General features: G+C 38.9%; 1 protein-coding gene across 1 annotated transcript in view; it reads right to left on the bottom strand.

Annotated features, from left to right (window-relative positions):
• LOC106856286 (coiled-coil domain-containing protein 180-like) overlaps positions 1 to 16493 on the bottom strand; it is a 96645-nt gene that overhangs the window by 45042 nt on the left and 35110 nt on the right. Inside the window, exons 4-13 of the mRNA XM_088173425.1 lie at positions 16297 to 16376; positions 14894 to 15013; positions 12976 to 13096; positions 10587 to 11377; positions 8416 to 9972; positions 7168 to 7346; positions 6512 to 6657; positions 6100 to 6244; positions 5772 to 5888; positions 4742 to 4840 (exon numbers count right to left, since the gene is read on the bottom strand). Coding sequence (XP_088029551.1) covers positions 14970 to 15013; positions 16297 to 16376 — 124 coding nt within the window. The 3' untranslated portion in view covers positions 4742 to 4840; positions 5772 to 5888; positions 6100 to 6244; ... (4 more) ...; positions 12976 to 13096; positions 14894 to 14969. The remainder of the gene's footprint in view (positions 1 to 4741; positions 4841 to 5771; positions 5889 to 6099; positions 6245 to 6511; positions 6658 to 7167; positions 7347 to 8415; positions 9973 to 10586; positions 11378 to 12975; positions 13097 to 14893; positions 15014 to 16296; positions 16377 to 16493) is intronic.

A 16493-nucleotide genomic window follows, 5' to 3' on the forward strand; every position in this document is an offset into this window, starting at 1 on the left:
CCTGAATTTTTTCCATGTTTTTCCCACTGTTATTCGCTGTCATCTTAGGGATTTTGGCAGATTAAGGGTGTTTCAGTACAGATTTTGGGTGTCCACTGACTGATTTTAGGACTTTTTGGGGGCATATTTTGGGGGTTTTTGACTATTTTTGCTCAGATTTTTAAGGTGTTCTTTCCTGAGCTATTTCCCAGAAATCATTGGAATTTTGGTAGATTTTTGCGTTTTTCATGCAGATTTTAGGACTTTTTGAGCCATTTTTAGTGCACTTTTCAGGGGATTAGTGCATTTCTTACTACGAATTTTTAGGGATTGTTCTGGTTTTAAGGCTGAATTTCTCCTGATGTTTTTCCCAGATATCCTTGCAATATTGACAGGTTTGCAGTATTTAAGTGCAGATTTTAGGATATTTTGGCCACTTTTGGTGCGAAATTTGGGGGGTTTGGGCCATTTTAGATCAGATTTCCCCCAGAATGTTTTGACCACCCATTTTCCTGTTTCTTTTTCCTCAGAAATCCCTCGAATCTCTGTGGAATTTAGGGCCAATTTTGGTTTTTTAGTGCAGGATTTAGGAGTTTTTTGGCCATTTCTAGTCTAATTTTTAGGGGATTATTTCTTTCCTTGGTGCAAATTTTTAGGGATTTTTGGTGAGTTTTTAGGCTGAATTTTCCCTGTATTTCCCCCCCTGTTTTTTGCAGTAATCCTAGCAATTTTTGGCAGGTTTGGAGTGTTTCAGTGCAGGTTTTGGGGGTCCACTGAATTATTTTAGGATTTTGGGGGGGGATTTGTTGTAATTTTTTGGCTATTTTAGTGTGGATTTTTAAGGAGTTCTTTCCTGAGCTATTTCCCAGAAATCGTTGGAATTTTGGTTTTAATTTTGGGTGTTTTAGTGCAGATTTTAGGACTTTTTGGACGATTTTTAGTATGATTTTGAGGGGATTTTTGCATTTCTTCCTGTGAATTTTTCGGGATTTCTCTGTTTTTTTAGGCTGAAATTTTCCTGAAGTTTTTCCCAGAAATCCTTGGAATTTTGGCAGGTTTTGGTCGTTTCAGTGCAGAATGTGGTTGTCCACTGACTGATTTTAGCACTTTTTTTGTGAGATTTGGGGGGTTTTTTAGGTATTTTTACTTGGATTTTATAGGAGTTCTTTCCTCAGGTATTTCCTGGAAATCCTTGGAATTTTGGTAGATTTGGGGTGTTTTAGTACAGATTTTCAGACTTTTTGGGCCACTTTTATGTGATTTTTGGGGGTTTGGGCCATTTTATGTCAAATTTCCCACGGAATTTTTGCCCACCCATTTTCCCATTTCTTTTTCCTCAGAAATTCCTCGAATCTCAGTGCATTTTGTGGCCATTTTTGGTTTTTTATTGCAGGTTTTAGGAGTTTTTTGCTCATATCGAGTGCAAGTTTTAGGGGATTATTTCCTTAGTGCAATTTTTTAGGGATTTTTTCATGTTTTTAGGCTGAATTTTTTCTGTGTTGCTCCTGATGTTTTTCACAGTACTCCTCCAAATTTTTGGCAAGTTAGGAGTGTTTCAGTGAACTTATTGGTTGTCCAGTGTCTGATTTCAGGACTTTGTTGTGCAGTTTTTTGGTTATTTTAGTGTGGATTTTTAAGGAGTTCTTTCCTGAGATATTTCCAGAAATCGTTGGAATTTTGGTAGATTTTGGGGTGTTTTAGTGCAGACTTTAAGAATCTTTGGCCAATTTTATTACTATTTTGAGGGGATTTTTGCATTTTTTCTTATGAATTTTCAGGGATTGTTGTGGGTTTTTTGAGTGAATGTTTCCCAATGTTTTTTTCCAGATATTCTCAGAATATTAGCAAGTTTGCAGTGTTTAAGTGCAGACTTTAGTACTTTTATGGCCATTTTTAGTATAATTGTTGGGGGCTTTTGGTCATTCAACATGAGATTTTTGTGAATTTTTTTTCCCAGTTTTTTCCTCAGAAATCCCTGGAATGTCGCAGGGTTTATCTGACCATTTTTGGTGTTCTTAGTGCAGATTTTAGGACTTTTGGGGCCACTTTTATGTGGTTTTTGGGGGTTTTGGGCCATATAATGTCAAATTTCCCCCAGAATGTTTTGCCAATCCATTTTCCTGATTCTCTTTACTCAGAAATCCCTCGAATCTCAGTGGATTTTGGGGCCACTTTTGTTTTTTTTAGTGCAGCATTTAGGAGTTTTTTACCTATTTCTAGTGCAATTTTTAGGGGATTATTTCGTTTCTTAGTGTGAATTTTTGGGGATTTTTGGGGAATTTTAGGCTGAATTTTTTGCATGTTTTTCTTTCAGTTTTCTCCTGTAATCCTAGGGATTTTTGTGTGTTTGGGGAGTTTCAGTGCAGTATTTAGTTGTCCACTGACTGATTTTAGCACTTTTTTTGTGGGATTTTTTTTTTTTTTTTTTTTTTTTTTTTTTTTTGTTATTTTTGCTTGGATATTTTAGGAGTTATTTCTGAGATATTTCCCAGAAATCCTTGGAATTTTGGTAGCGTTTTGAGTGTTTGAGTACAGATTTTAGGACTTTTATGAACATTTTTCTTATGATTGTTGGGGGCTTTTGGCCATTCAACATGGGATTTTTCCCAGCCTTTTTCCCAGATGCATATCCTCTGAATTTTGGTAGATTTGGAGTGTTTAAGTGCAGATTTTAGGACTTTTTGGGCCAGTTTTATTGCAATGTTAAGGGGTTTGGGCTATTTTTAAGTTGGATTTCCCTCAGATTTTTTGCCCACTCCTTTTCCCATCTCTTTTTCCTCAGAAATCCCTCGAATCTCAATGGATTTTGGGGCCATTTCTGATTCTTTAGTGCAGGTTTTAGGAGCTTTTTACCCAATTCTAGTGCAATTTTTAGGGGATTATTTAGTTTCTAAGTGCGAATTTTTGGGGGGTTTTAGGCTGAATTTTTTCAATGTTTTTCCTGCTAGTTTTCCCCGTAATCCTTGGAATATTGGCAGGTTTGGGGCATCTCAGTGCAGGTTTTGGATTTACAGTGACTGATTTCAGGACTTTTGGGAGGGATTTGTTGGGATTTTTTGGCTATAATTTCTTGCTATTTTAGGAGTTCTTTCCTGAGATATATCCCAGAAATCCTTGGAATTTTGGTAGATTTGGGGTGTTTTAATGCAGATTTTATTACTTTAATGGCCATATTTAATATGATTGTTGAGGCGTTTTGGGCATTCAACATGCGATTCTCTCTGGATTTTTTTTCCCAGCCTTTTTCCCAGATTTTTCCTCATAAATCCCTGGAATCTGGCTGGCTTTTGGGATCATTTTCTGGTTTTAGTACAGATTTTAGGACTTTGTTTGACCATTTTTAGTGCGATTTCTGGGGGATTTTTGCATTTCTTACTGCGAAGTCTTAGAGATTGTTTTGGTTTTTTAGTCTGAATTTTTCCTGATGTTTTTCCTAGACATCCTCAGAATATTGGCAGGTTTGGAGTGTTTAAGTGCAGATTTTAGGACTTTTTGGGCCAGTTTTATTGCAATGTTAAGGGGTTTGGGCTATTTTTAAGTTGGATTTCCCTCAGATTTTTTGCCCACTCCTTCTCCTGTCTCTTTTTCCTCAGAAATCCCTCGAATCTCAATGGATTTTGGGGCCATTTTTGGTTTTTAGTGTAGGTTTTAGGAGTTTTTTTCCCATTTCTAGTGAGATTTTTAGGGGATTATTTCTTTTCTTAGTGCGAATTTTTAGGGATTTTGGGGGGGTTTTCGGTTGAATTTTTCCGGTTGAATTTTTCCGTGTTTTTCCTGCTGTTTTCTCCCGTAATCCTAGAAATTTGGCAGATTTGGGGTGTTTTAGAGTAGAATTTGGGTGTCTAGTGACTGATTTTAGGGTTTTTTTGGGGAGGAATTTTTACTAAACTACTTGTTCTAATCTTTTCAAACATGCTCACTCTTGTGAACAACAGAATTTGCCTCAGTTCTGTCACCAGTATATGGACACATACATGGAAGCAATGAGATTATATAAGAGGCTGAAGTTTTGGTTTGGCAAACAGGAAAACAGGTACTGACCGTCTAAAAAGATGTGTTGTGTTTTTAAACTCAGCTAGAAATTAAGCACTACACAGCTCAACCTTCCTTCTCTCTGTCCTTGCCCTGGTGGAATGGGGAGGAGAATCAACGGGAATCTAGTAATTTGAGATAAGAACAGTTGAATAATTGAAAGTAAAGTGAAATACAGTGATAATGGTAAATAATAATAATAATGATAATAAACAGTGAAAAGCAAGTGATGCACAATACCATTGCTTACCACCTCTGACTGATGCCAGACCCCCCTTCTTGAACCCAGGCTGTCCCTTCTGGATAACTCCCCCAGTTTATAGACTGGACATTACATTCCATGGGCTGGAATATCCCTTTGGCCAGTTTGGGTCATCTGTCTCAACTATACTCCCTCCCAGTTTCCTTTGTGAACCTCCTCAGTGGCAGAGCAGGAGACGAGGAAAAAAAAGTCCTTGACTTAGGATCAACACAACTTAGCAAAAACTGAGTTATCAAGAGCATTCTCATTCTGAATCCAAAACACAACAGTCTGACAGCTACTGAAAAGAAAATAACTCTATCCCAGCTGAATCCAAGACAAGGACCTTTCTGAGCAAAAATTCTATGTTTCTACCCAGCCTCAAATATGAGGAAACATAAATCTTCCTCAAAATATTAGTTTATGCCAAATTAATAACAATTAATAACAAGTCAAATTAAATACCATTTCATGCTGATTAGAACTTACTTCTTTTTCTGCAGTAGAATGAACATAAGGGTCTCTCTTCCACATGAGCTTTTCCAGGTAAGACTTTAATGTGACTGACTGCAAATTGGAATTCACTACCTAAAGCAGAAGTAAACACTGGAGAAGTCAAGTCCATTCACAGGAGTTTCAGAGGCTCCACTTTCAAACCACTAGAACCACTGATAAAAACTGGTTAAAAATCCCCAGTACTGAGAGGAAAAGCTGAAAAACAGTAATTCACAAAAGCAATGCTTCACCACACAAAAATGCTGGTGAATTCAGATGTACATACTCCATGTGCTGCAAGGTCATAGTGTTCCAGCACAGCTGAAGCAGTATTAAAAATAAACTTTTAAGCAGATAGTTGTCACTGTCTGGGTTTTGGGGTCCCTTTGGGATCCCTGAGACTGTTTCTGCAGTCCTCAGTGACGGAGCAAGTCCCCGAGCCTTGCCCAGATAGAATCCTGGCTCGCGGCGAGCTCTCAGAGCAGCAGGGTGAAGAGACCAGCATATGCAGACAGGCACAAATCCATAGTTTATTCTATGAAGGCATCCTATCTAGCATATACCAACGGTTATTGTTTTACAGGGGTTTTTATATCTTTTGAGGGTTTTACTATTTGCACCAATTATCAAGGGAATTCTAAATTCTAACCAATCCCTGAGGGCTTTTACATTCAAAGATGGCTTATGGATACTAAAAGAGAATGAGCCACTAATATTGAAGATAGATAAGAGGGTCTACCAAGGGGGGGAAGCTGGATTCCTTTTTGTATTCGTCATTTCACAAGCCATTTCTTATCTCTAAGCTATGGTTTTCCAAGGGGCTTGTTCTAAGGATGCAGGGAGACTTTCTTCTTTATAGATGTTTTCTGCTCCCTCCACAGATAGTGACAGAAAACATGTTTTAAATCAACATAAAAAATAATGTAATATTTGTCCACTATGAGTTCAGCCAAAATTTCCTGAGAAGTATAAAAGAAAATAATAATAATGAATTTAAGCAAAGTTCTGATGTTTCTGTTTGTACCTCTGATTTGATTTGCTGTTGTAGCTTTCTCAAAGATTGATGGAACTTCTCCATAAAGGCTCAACTCGGAGAGAGAGAAGCAAGCATTTTTTCAGACTGCTTGAAAAGTTCAGTGGCCTTTAAGAATGTCAGAAACAAAAGACAGGACAAAACAATTTTTCACTTTTTAAGACTTAAAAGATAGAACTTGCCATTTTTACCAATTTTTCCCATCATGTAATTGCCAAACAGAACAGACTTACAGTTCTAATCTGAAAGCAGGCTGACTGCAAATCGCATCAAATATGTCAATAGAAAACATCATTTGAAAAAATGTAATTCTGCATACCTGCTCCAAGCAGCTTGATTTTATTTTCCCCATATCTGTCTTGACTGAACTTTCAAAGGAGTCAATTTGCTTACTTTCTTTCTGAAGACACTTGTTGAAAAGCTTTACCCCCTCAGAAGAAAAGTCATCGACCTCTGAAAATAATCTGAAAGCAAACAAAAACAATTGGCTGTGAGTCATCTTTTTCTCCAAGACTATTTTTGATAAACAGCTCTGGAACATATATATCAACACAAATGTGATGAAAACATCATAATAACTGCGGTTTAACAATATACATTTCTTTTTTAAAATAGGAAACTAGATGAATAATTAAATAAACTTTACTTTTACTGTTCTGCCTATTCAACAAACACCAGTTCCCAGAACTAGGTCACCATTTATAAACAACACTTCCATGAAATCTACATACCTGCAACTTTTGAGAAAACCCACATTCAAATCCCTTAATTTTCCTAAAGCTTTCTCCAAGTGCTGCTGGTAGCTTCTCACAGTAACCCTGATAGATTCCAGATGTTGAGGAGCTCTGATTTGAGATTATTGTTGGAAGAAGCTGACCTAACAGCAAATAATAAAAGACAGGGAAAACATGTCTGAAGAGGAACACACATGATGATTCATCAACTGCTGGCTGTAAAGACATGAAAAAATGTGAGGACTCAAAAGTGATTTATGACTCTCAAAGCAACTCCCCGAGCTGGGATGGTTTGGATAAACCCATGGATGGTATCAGCAACAGCTGATACTATTGACTAATCCAAAAACAATTAGGCAGCTGGTATTACTATGCACGCTCAGTAAACTGGATAAAATCTAAACAGATGAAGCCTCTTTTCTACTTAAAGACTGCCAGCACTTCAAAAGGCACTGAAAATTTCCACGTGTTCAGACCTGATTTTAATTTCTCCAGGGAAAGAAATTCTTCACGTTTTCAAGTTTTATGACGTAGTCTTCATTGAAGAGCAATGACCTATAGAACTGGTTCAGAATGCAAACCATAAACATCTCAGACAGCAATCAGGAGTATTTAACTAGGGAGATTCACAGCAACAGCAGTGGCACACTTACTGCTCAGTCACAGGAGTGTGGAGCAAGTCACTTCAAGTTACGGACTCAGGAATGAAAGTTTGTGTTGAGGTTATTTAGCTGGTCCGAAAATCTGAGGAATTCAGCTTTCTCCTTTTTCAGGCCTTCTGCTAGCACTGCACAGTGGCACTCAAGTGGCACTTTGTGAAGAGACAGTTCCACTGAGAATAAAGTTTACAATACGAACATTATTCCCTGTTTACTGTGAACTATCACAACACCCACTAAACCTGTGAGCAGCAGCAGCAGCAAAATAAACAAAGCCAGACTAGTAGATAAACCATACAAATTAAATACATTCAATTTGGTTTCTTTGACTTTTCTCCTAAGACAAATATCCTTAACAGCTTCTAATCCATTTAACCACAAATGTCTCATTTGCTCTAAGCATTCTTTTTCCTTTATTCTTAATCGTTGCTGACATCTCCATTATCTATCTCTTCTCAGTCTTGTAATAAAACTAAATGTTATATTTTTTAATGGAAAATCCACTTTTCCTGGTTTTGTAAGGGAAATAAAAAAATCAGCTTTGGTGTCTCTTCTGGAATGATAGCTGGATAAATCAAGAGCCAGCCAATCACCTCAAGAAAGCTGCCAGAAGAAGCACCTGTCCTCTTTGCAGAAAAAGGAAAATTAAAAAATTTTTTGCCTGTTCTCCAAAAGAATAAATTTTTAGCTTATGTGTTAAAGATCAATAAACCTGTCTAAATTTTTTTTTCTCACCATAAAAACTTGACACTTCCCATTCAAAAAGATTTTGACTAGATGCTCTGTAGCTGCTGAATGATACTTCACAGAGTTAAATCCTTCCTCTCATGTTTTCAGAAGCTTGACCCTGACATTTTGGCTCTTCCAACTTGTTAATTTATTTCTCCACAACACTTTTAAAATATTTTTGTACAACACAAATTCTTGTTAAATAATTTCAAGGTGAATGCAAATTCACAAATATTGACAATAGAATGTTGAATATCTACAATCCAGCTGTTAATCAAGGCACTGCTGTCTATTTTTCCAAAAATAACACAGCACAAACCAGGAAGAGCTATAGAAAAGAAATGTAATTTTAAAAATATTTGAGTAACATAATATATTGGGAATTCATAGACAGTCTACTGCTTTCTATTGTCCTCTACTACTGAGTCAACTAATGCTGAAACAGATTTTGGCCCACTTAGGACCATCTCTAAATGAAGACATGTGATGCTCAGAATACAAAAAAGTCAATACCAGCTCGAACATTGTAGATATTTGTCTGCATATCCTCCTGTTTTTGTTGGTGCAACTTAAGATGCAGCAGAAGTATTGAATTCAGCTCCTGTTTCTTGGCAGCTACAAAGACATAGGAATTGGACAAGGATTCTGCAAACCATTTCTCTAAGTGTTCAAAAAAGCAGAGGTGAATCCAATGATTGAAAAAGAAATACAACAGTGAGGAACAGTAAATAATAAATAAGAATTTATTGAATACACTATTTCTAAGAATTCAACTTCTGGCTATAGGAAGGTACGGTTTCAGTACCATTTTCACAATATGGGTAGAGTTTTTGAGCTAGCTGCATATTGCTGAGTGCCAGGCATTTTATCTTCATGGTTCTGCATGAAATTTGGGCAAATTACTTGTCTTTCTCTAATATGTTTTCTCACTAAATAATTTTGCATAAAATATGAATGTTCTGTAAAGGTAAATGTTTTTGTGGTACTTTGACAGCCATGGATAAAAAGCAATATACACATTTTCTCATATTTGTATCAATTAAAGAAGTGGCATAACTTAATAATTCTATTATCATAATTTTATAATTAAATATCTAGCTATATAAATATATATCTACTTATATAACAGTAATTAGCTAACTTTTTCCTCGGTGGCCTAAAGTTTCTTCTAAATAGCAGAAATTTGTCTATTACATAAAGAGAAAGAAAGAGCAGAAATTGTTTTCTACTCACCTTTTATACAGCTTAACAAACATGGTTTCTGTGAGAAGTACATATTTCAGGTATATAGGAAGCGTTTCTGCTTTTCCATATTTTGTAAAATAATTCTCTATGGTCAGTCTTTCCTGCCTCTTCAACTCCAAGAACAGTGTAGTAGCAGTGGAGAAAACCTTCCTGGCAATTTCAGCACTTTCTGCATTGCTGCTCTTGGACACTGACTTGGAAATGGTTGGAAATTACCACTTTACTTTTAAAGGTATCAGCACAGAAGCCACAGTGCACCAGCTAGTGTATGAATCCTAAGGATATTTAGAATAATGTTCTCACTGTCAATTTGGACATTTACACAGTGCTGGCAATATTTATATGTTTATATATGTACATATATGTATATTTATATATTTATATATGCCAGTAAGACAGACGCAGAGTCAACAAGGTTTTACAAGATTTTTGTTATGGTAATAAAATATAAATAAATTAATGGAAATTGAAAAACTAATACTTAGGTACAAATACTAAGCTTAAATTTTTCACCACAGGCTGAAAACACTGTGATGAAAGATTTAAAAAAATTATGCAAAGGGTTTGTACAAGGGTAAAATATCAAAAAGAATGATTGTGAACCCTGGTGTGGTTTGTATACAAACTAAACAAATAAATTATTTTCAATTCATTCTCAGCAAAAAGACTTCCTATTACTCCTTCAACTTCAAACTTACTCTCTTGCTCACTTACCTGCATAATGTTTAGTCCCTGTTCTGCATGCTCATTTTCTTCACTTTTACAAGGAATCCTCTCCTCATCTTCTTCTTCCTCTGCTTCTTCCATTTCCTGTGCCAAGATCACCTGTTTCTCTGTTAGATTTGTTTCTCCAGCTGATTTTTGACAACTGTCCCTATCTTCTGGCACCGCTCGCTCGAGAGAGGCGATTGTCCCGCTCTGCTCTGGGCTGGGACTGCGCTCTCTTCAAGCCCTGGGGGCAATTTTGGATGCCACAACCTCAGGCTATTGGAGAAATGTCCAAAGGAGGGACACAGAGATAGTGAAGAGGCTGGAGGGAAAGCCATACAAAGAGTGGCTCAGGGCATTTGGTTCAGCTGCAGAGAGGACACTGAGCTCACACCTCACTTGGGACCTCTCAGCTCCTCCCAAGGGCAGCACAGGGACAGCTTTGCTCTCTGCTCTCTGCGACCAGGGACAGGAGCCAAGGGAATGCCAGGAGCTGTGTCAGGGGACGATTAGGCTGGCTATCAGGGAAAGGTTTTTTTCCTCAGAGGCTGGTCGGGCACTGAATAGGTTCTCCAGGCAATGGGCACAGCCCCAAGGCTGCCAGAGATCCAGGAGCGTTTGGCCAATGCTCTCAGGGATGCAGAGGGTGGGACTGTTGGAGTGTCTGTGCAGGGCCAGGAGTTGGACTTTGACGATCCCTAGGGGTCCCTTCCGACTCAGGAAACTCTTACCATTTTCCCCTCTTTCCTCTCCTTGCACAATGCTCTCAGCTTACTGTTCCACCGCATGTTCCACTTCTGAAACCTCCGCTACTTCTTTCCAGTTTAAGCACAGTTCTACTGGTTACAATCCAAAGATAGACAGGTTGAAAAACAACCAAAAAGAAACACCTGTTTGGAATGTCGTGGTCTTATCTGCATCTCGAACTATGAAGTCGATTGTGCCTTGCAAGTTCTAAAAGCAAAAAACACCCACTACACCGTTTTAACATAGGGATTTGCCTTCTTCTAAGAAATCCATATCCCTTCTCAAAATGGATCTATTTCAGGAAGAGATCATCTTGAATAGATCACTTACTATCTCAAGAACCTGGAACACTCAAATCCGTAAGGATAAGCCTGTTACCTTGTCGTTTTCTGTTCCAAAGGCAAATGAATTTGCTCAGTGCCGTTTGTAACAAGGACAGAGCTCAAAGTGTGGCTCTGAGAAATGTTTTGGTTTCCCTCTCCTATCTCTCAAAAGCACTTTCTTCAATGGCTGAAACAATACTTGATATAGTCTGAATTTTAATGGTCATGAAAATTTTCTCCAAAGTGAAAAATTAATATAGCAGTCAGGTTTGAAACCAACGGGAATTTTTGGTTTACCTGTTTGAAGATTTCCTTCACACTAAAATGCTGGCTGATGGATACCTAGAAGAAATCAATTCCCACAAAATGCTTCTGGGTAAGCCATTACGTCATCCATTACAATTTGCTTCAGTGTCCCGTTCCTGTCCAATTGAAGGTCCCTGTTTAAGAGACTCAAGTATGGAGAGAAATAAAATTAAATATGACTACAGTGCCTTTAAATCTAAATCGAACTTCCTGATCAATCTCATAAAACCTTTAGGCTAAATGTTGTCATTGATCTGTTTCTACTGAACACAATCACGTCCTGGCTTGTTAGAGATTAGTTCATTACAAAGAAAGAAATGCAGAGAAGTTAAAATATTTCCAAAGAAGCATTTGACATCCTTCCTTTTGGATGGGGAACCATTCCAACACTGCTTACATAAGAGGTCGAATGACTGTCTTCCATGTTAGTTCTGCACTGTGCTCAGCGGAGCCTTTCTGGTTTATTTGCCTTTGAGTTGGACATAAAGCTGAGTCTTGATTCAAGAAAAATCAATATTCACACTTGTTTTCATTTACACCGACATTGGCTTGGTCTCCTAAACAAAGAGAATGATGGGGAATTTATGTAGGTGTTCAGATAGGTAACATTCTCTTTCCGCAACCTGGCATTGTATTTTCACTTGGTCTGTTACCTCTGGCTTTGTTTTAACGGCTCAAATTATTAGGAAGAGTATCAAACCTCCAGCTCTAACCACAGTCCCACTGTGAGGTGTGTGAAGGTATGTGCATCTGCCCCTCAGGTCCATACTGCTCTTCTAATGTGCCTCTGATCGAGCAGGTAGGAAAGACCTCCTGGGTGTGTGAACAGTGCTGCTTCCTCTACGGCTTCAGAGCTGCTGCTAAGATCTTCAGGAAGGAGAGCGGTATTGTACCCATTTTTAGATGGTTTTTAAAGTTGCAAGTGCTTGGCTGTCTTAAACGTCTGAGTTCCTAGAACTTTGAATGAGATCAAATCTATGAGTGAAGAGGTGATGGTGCAGACCAACTTCTGATTCCGGTGATCCAAGCATCTGTACTACTACTTTGACCTTCTGAATAAGGCATGGATGTGATGGTATGCACAGTAATACTGATGTGCTATGGTTTTTGAATGATAGCAGTCTTCCTTTGTCCCATTCCTAAACCGTGGGCATTATTTCCCTTAACCTTGTTCAGTAGGGACATTATTCTATATTCTTACATGAAGTGAAAAGCACTCTTTTTCCATACCTTCACACAACAGCATTAAAACAAGGCCTAAGTAGTACAACCAATGTTCAAAGATGCTCTACTGTTGCGTTTCCTAGATACATTGTAAATGGTACATCCCATGACCCCCGCTGTGCCCTGTATCTTGGTCCCTCTCCCCTCCTGGCCACACAGAGCTGGCTGGGATCCAATTTCTCCCCGCCCCCCCTTTCCAGACCCTAGAAAAGGTCAGTACCCCCTGGCCTCTCTCTCTTACCCTGCTTTTTCCCTCTCTTTTTCTCTTACCCCGCACTTTTCCCTCTTCCCCCGCTCTTTTCCCTTCCCTTTTTCACTCACTACCCACGAGAAATAAACCTGTAACTTTATTAGGGGAAAGAGCCTCTTTTGATATCTTAGCTACGTCCCTGAGGCTAGGGCCCAGGGGAATTTCACCCTAACACCTGAGCTAGACCGGAGGAAGGGTGAAAAAAACCCTATTTTGGGCCGAGAAGAAGCCGACACTCTACATTTTAAGTTTACAATACAAAATTCATACCTTGTTCTAATTTGATCTCAAGAAGAGACGGTGTTCTCCAAATAGTCCTTCAGCTCTTCCTCACAGCTCACTGTTTTCCTTTTTTCTAAAATTGTATCCAGATCACTTTCATCATCTAAGGCTACATAAAAAAGCTAGTAAAAATGGTTGCGTAGACACTAAAATCTCCCCAACTATTTAGGATTCAAGTAAGTTAATTGCGTACATATATTCTACACCCAGAAGAGAAAGCTACCTTAGCAAAACTCATCTCCTATGAAAATCTTCTTAATGAACACCTCTGACACTGCCACCCTGTCCTGGGGTACAATGCAAAAATGTGTATTCTATCACCATCTGTTAAAATGTGGGAGGGGTGGTGATCCTTATCTCTGTGGGAGATATCCTCTGCTGATGTGCCATCTGATAAGATCAGGGGGATGATCATCGTTATCTTTTCACAACCCATCCTTCCTCCAGAAGATATATTCTGTTAATGGGCCATTAAGTCCTATTGTGTGACTGATAAGATTACATCATCCCATTGGGAGATGCTCCAGCCAGGGGCAGGAGCCAAGCCTTTCCTACCCAGATAAAAAACTGGGGTTTGGGACGCGAAGGCAGCCCTTTCCACTGGATCCCAGAGGGAAGTCGGACCTTTTCCACATCATCGCTGGATCTTCGGAGGAAAACTGCACCTTCTACAGGAGCACTGCTTCAACTGAACCACATCTGTCATCCAGGAGGACTGCAGCCACCATTTATACGGACTGCTACCAACACCCTGACTGACAGGGTGTCAGGCTGTATTCTGACTCTGTCGGTGGTTTTTCTTTTGTATTATTCCATGTATTTTATTTTTTCTCTTTTTTCCTATTAAATTGTATTACTGACTTGGAGTCTCGCACTGGTTTTGCTTTCAAACCAACACACACCCCAAGTTGTCTGTTGTAACAATGAGAACCTCACATCCACTCAGACTCTAGACCTGCACAAGGTCTCGTAATAGCAACTTGCAGCCACTTTCTACAGAAAGCAGCAATGATCTCTATCACTGTTGCCATACCAACAATAAGACAGGACTGTCCATTCAGCATGAATCAAGCAGTTAGCAAAAATGCACCTGACAGAATGAAACTGAAGAGGAGAAATTCCCATCTAAAAGTCAAAGATTACATTTTTAATTTTATAGCAGGTATTTTGAATTTCAGAGGGCTCTTTGCATTAAGAAGTCCTGTCTTTATAGCACACCCTTGTTGTTATGTTTCTACCTGGATTATGGCCATTCAGCCGTCTCCTTAAAATCACTCCAAGAAAAACATTCAAGTGAACAAGTTCTTTCTAAACTGCTGGAAGGTGAAATGAATGAGTAAGAGGATATGTAACATGATAAAAGGCTGCCTGGAATTTTACGACTGGTATCCAACATGGCGTCTTCTATCTGGAGAGTAAAAAAAATCAGTCTCCAAGTAAACTGGTAAGAATGCGGATTCTCAAAACTTCTCTTTATTCTGGCACCATAAAGCACCAAATCACATTCTATAATTTATCCCTTTAGAAACAACTGCCCGACTTTTTTTATGTATAGAAAAGATTGGAAGACATTTGGGAGATCATTTCCAGCTATTCCTGAAGTCTGATCTTAAGCAGACTGGGCCATACGTCATTCATCACTATCATATGTATTTCAGATAGAAATGATCATAAAAATACAATCTATTTATATTACAAGTAATAAACACAAGAATTATGAACACTTCCACATGAAACTCTTCCACACCAAACTGTTTCTCTGGAGTGTTTTGTCACACTATGGACCTCTTTCTAAGGTGACATCAATAGCCTACCACGCAGAAGGCATTGCAGGTGGGAGCACAGAAAGAACAGGCTCATCCCAAGGAGTGATGAAAATATATGTCATCAAATAAAAGAAACGTACATCCACGTGCTCCACTTCTTCTTCAAACCTACATTTTAGTTTCTCAGTCATCTGAAGCATTTTGGAGTGCACAACTTCAGCATCTTCTGCTGTGCAAATGTTCACATCCAACAGGGTCATCTGAAGGAAAAGAAGAACAAATTATTGACATGCACAGAAGAAATACTGTGTGGCTTTCAGAGAGCCTGGCTAAACGTAGTGTTTCTTTCTTGTGATGGACAGAGATAGATTCAGCCTCCCACATGCCATATTAGATTAGTAAACAATACCATCTGGTTGGACACAAAGGGAGAAATTGAGGCAGAGGTGGAATTTCTTTCCCCAGATAAGACAGATTTAGCACAAGGGCTGAGGCTCCTTGCATCTTCCACATTCATGTAGGACAGCACTCCCTTCATTACTGGCATTTGTTATGGCTTTTCCACATTTCAAGTACAAATACCAACTACTACTGTGAAACCAAACGGATGGCTTACTTTTTGAACAGAGTAAGGCGGAGGTTAAAAAGGAATTCCGCTTGTTATCTCAATGTTTGGTGCATCCTCAGACGCATTTTACTCTAATGACACATTGGACCAAGGCTATCACAGCCAAAAGCTGTGGCACTCAACCTGCACATCTGCCCTTTCTCCTGACATTTGCCCTCGACCAGCTCATACTGGATGCTCATTTTCTCCACGCACTCCACATTAGGGCTGTCTGAATGATACGGAACAGACCACAGTCAAAATTCCCATCTTTCATAGTGCAGTGTGACATGGAAACATGACAGAGGCCATGTGCTGAATCTCAGCACACGGAACAGATCCCAGCAGTGCCTACAGACCTTTGGCTACAGACACCAGACACTACCAGCCAAAGAAATCAAGACATTTTCATACACAGCTGTTTATCATTATGCTTCAAAGTAGCAAGGTACTTACAATCGCTACCAACTTCTTTGCTACCATACAGGCTACAAACATCCCAACAGGATGTGCTCTGGAGCAAGAGAAGGCAGACACAGAGCGGGAAGGCATGCTGCAAGGACACAGAGAAAGGAAGTATCTCCAATACTTCCCCTCTTCTTCTCCAAGAGTTAAAAAGGAGTATTTTTGTATGATTGAGAAGGGATCCATGTCAAAATTAACTTTTGATTTCCCCCAGATTCATTCTAACCAAGCCAGTTCCTGCTAGATCTCACCATGCACAGGTGTTTGTACTGGCCAAAGGAAAGCCATGCCACAGGCAGCTTCTTTGGCTCTTACTGCCACCTCCAGGCAACTGAGAAGGTATGTGGGAAAACACAGAACAAAGAATAGAGCAAACATGCACTCTCAAAGCAACCGTCTGCCTCATCGATGCCCGGGAGAAAAGAAAATATTGCTTGAATTCCAAACTGTTCTTAGGATTTCCTGACCTACCTAGACTTTTGTTTCGATTCTCCAGAGTTCTGCACCATTCGTTTCCATCAGATTTGGCACGTGTTGGAGGCAACAAGGTGCTATCAAAGTAGGAAAAATGAGTTAGGTATCTTAAAATACAAACCAGTCAGTACATCAAATATAAAATTATGAATCCAAATATCCATACTATTGGGCTTTCCTTTATTTACAGCCAT

This window comes from Sturnus vulgaris, chromosome 14 (genome assembly GCF_052056855.1).
Source record: "Sturnus vulgaris isolate bStuVul1 chromosome 14, bStuVul1.hap1, whole genome shotgun sequence".
Taxonomy (NCBI): Eukaryota; Metazoa; Chordata; class Aves; order Passeriformes; family Sturnidae; genus Sturnus; species Sturnus vulgaris.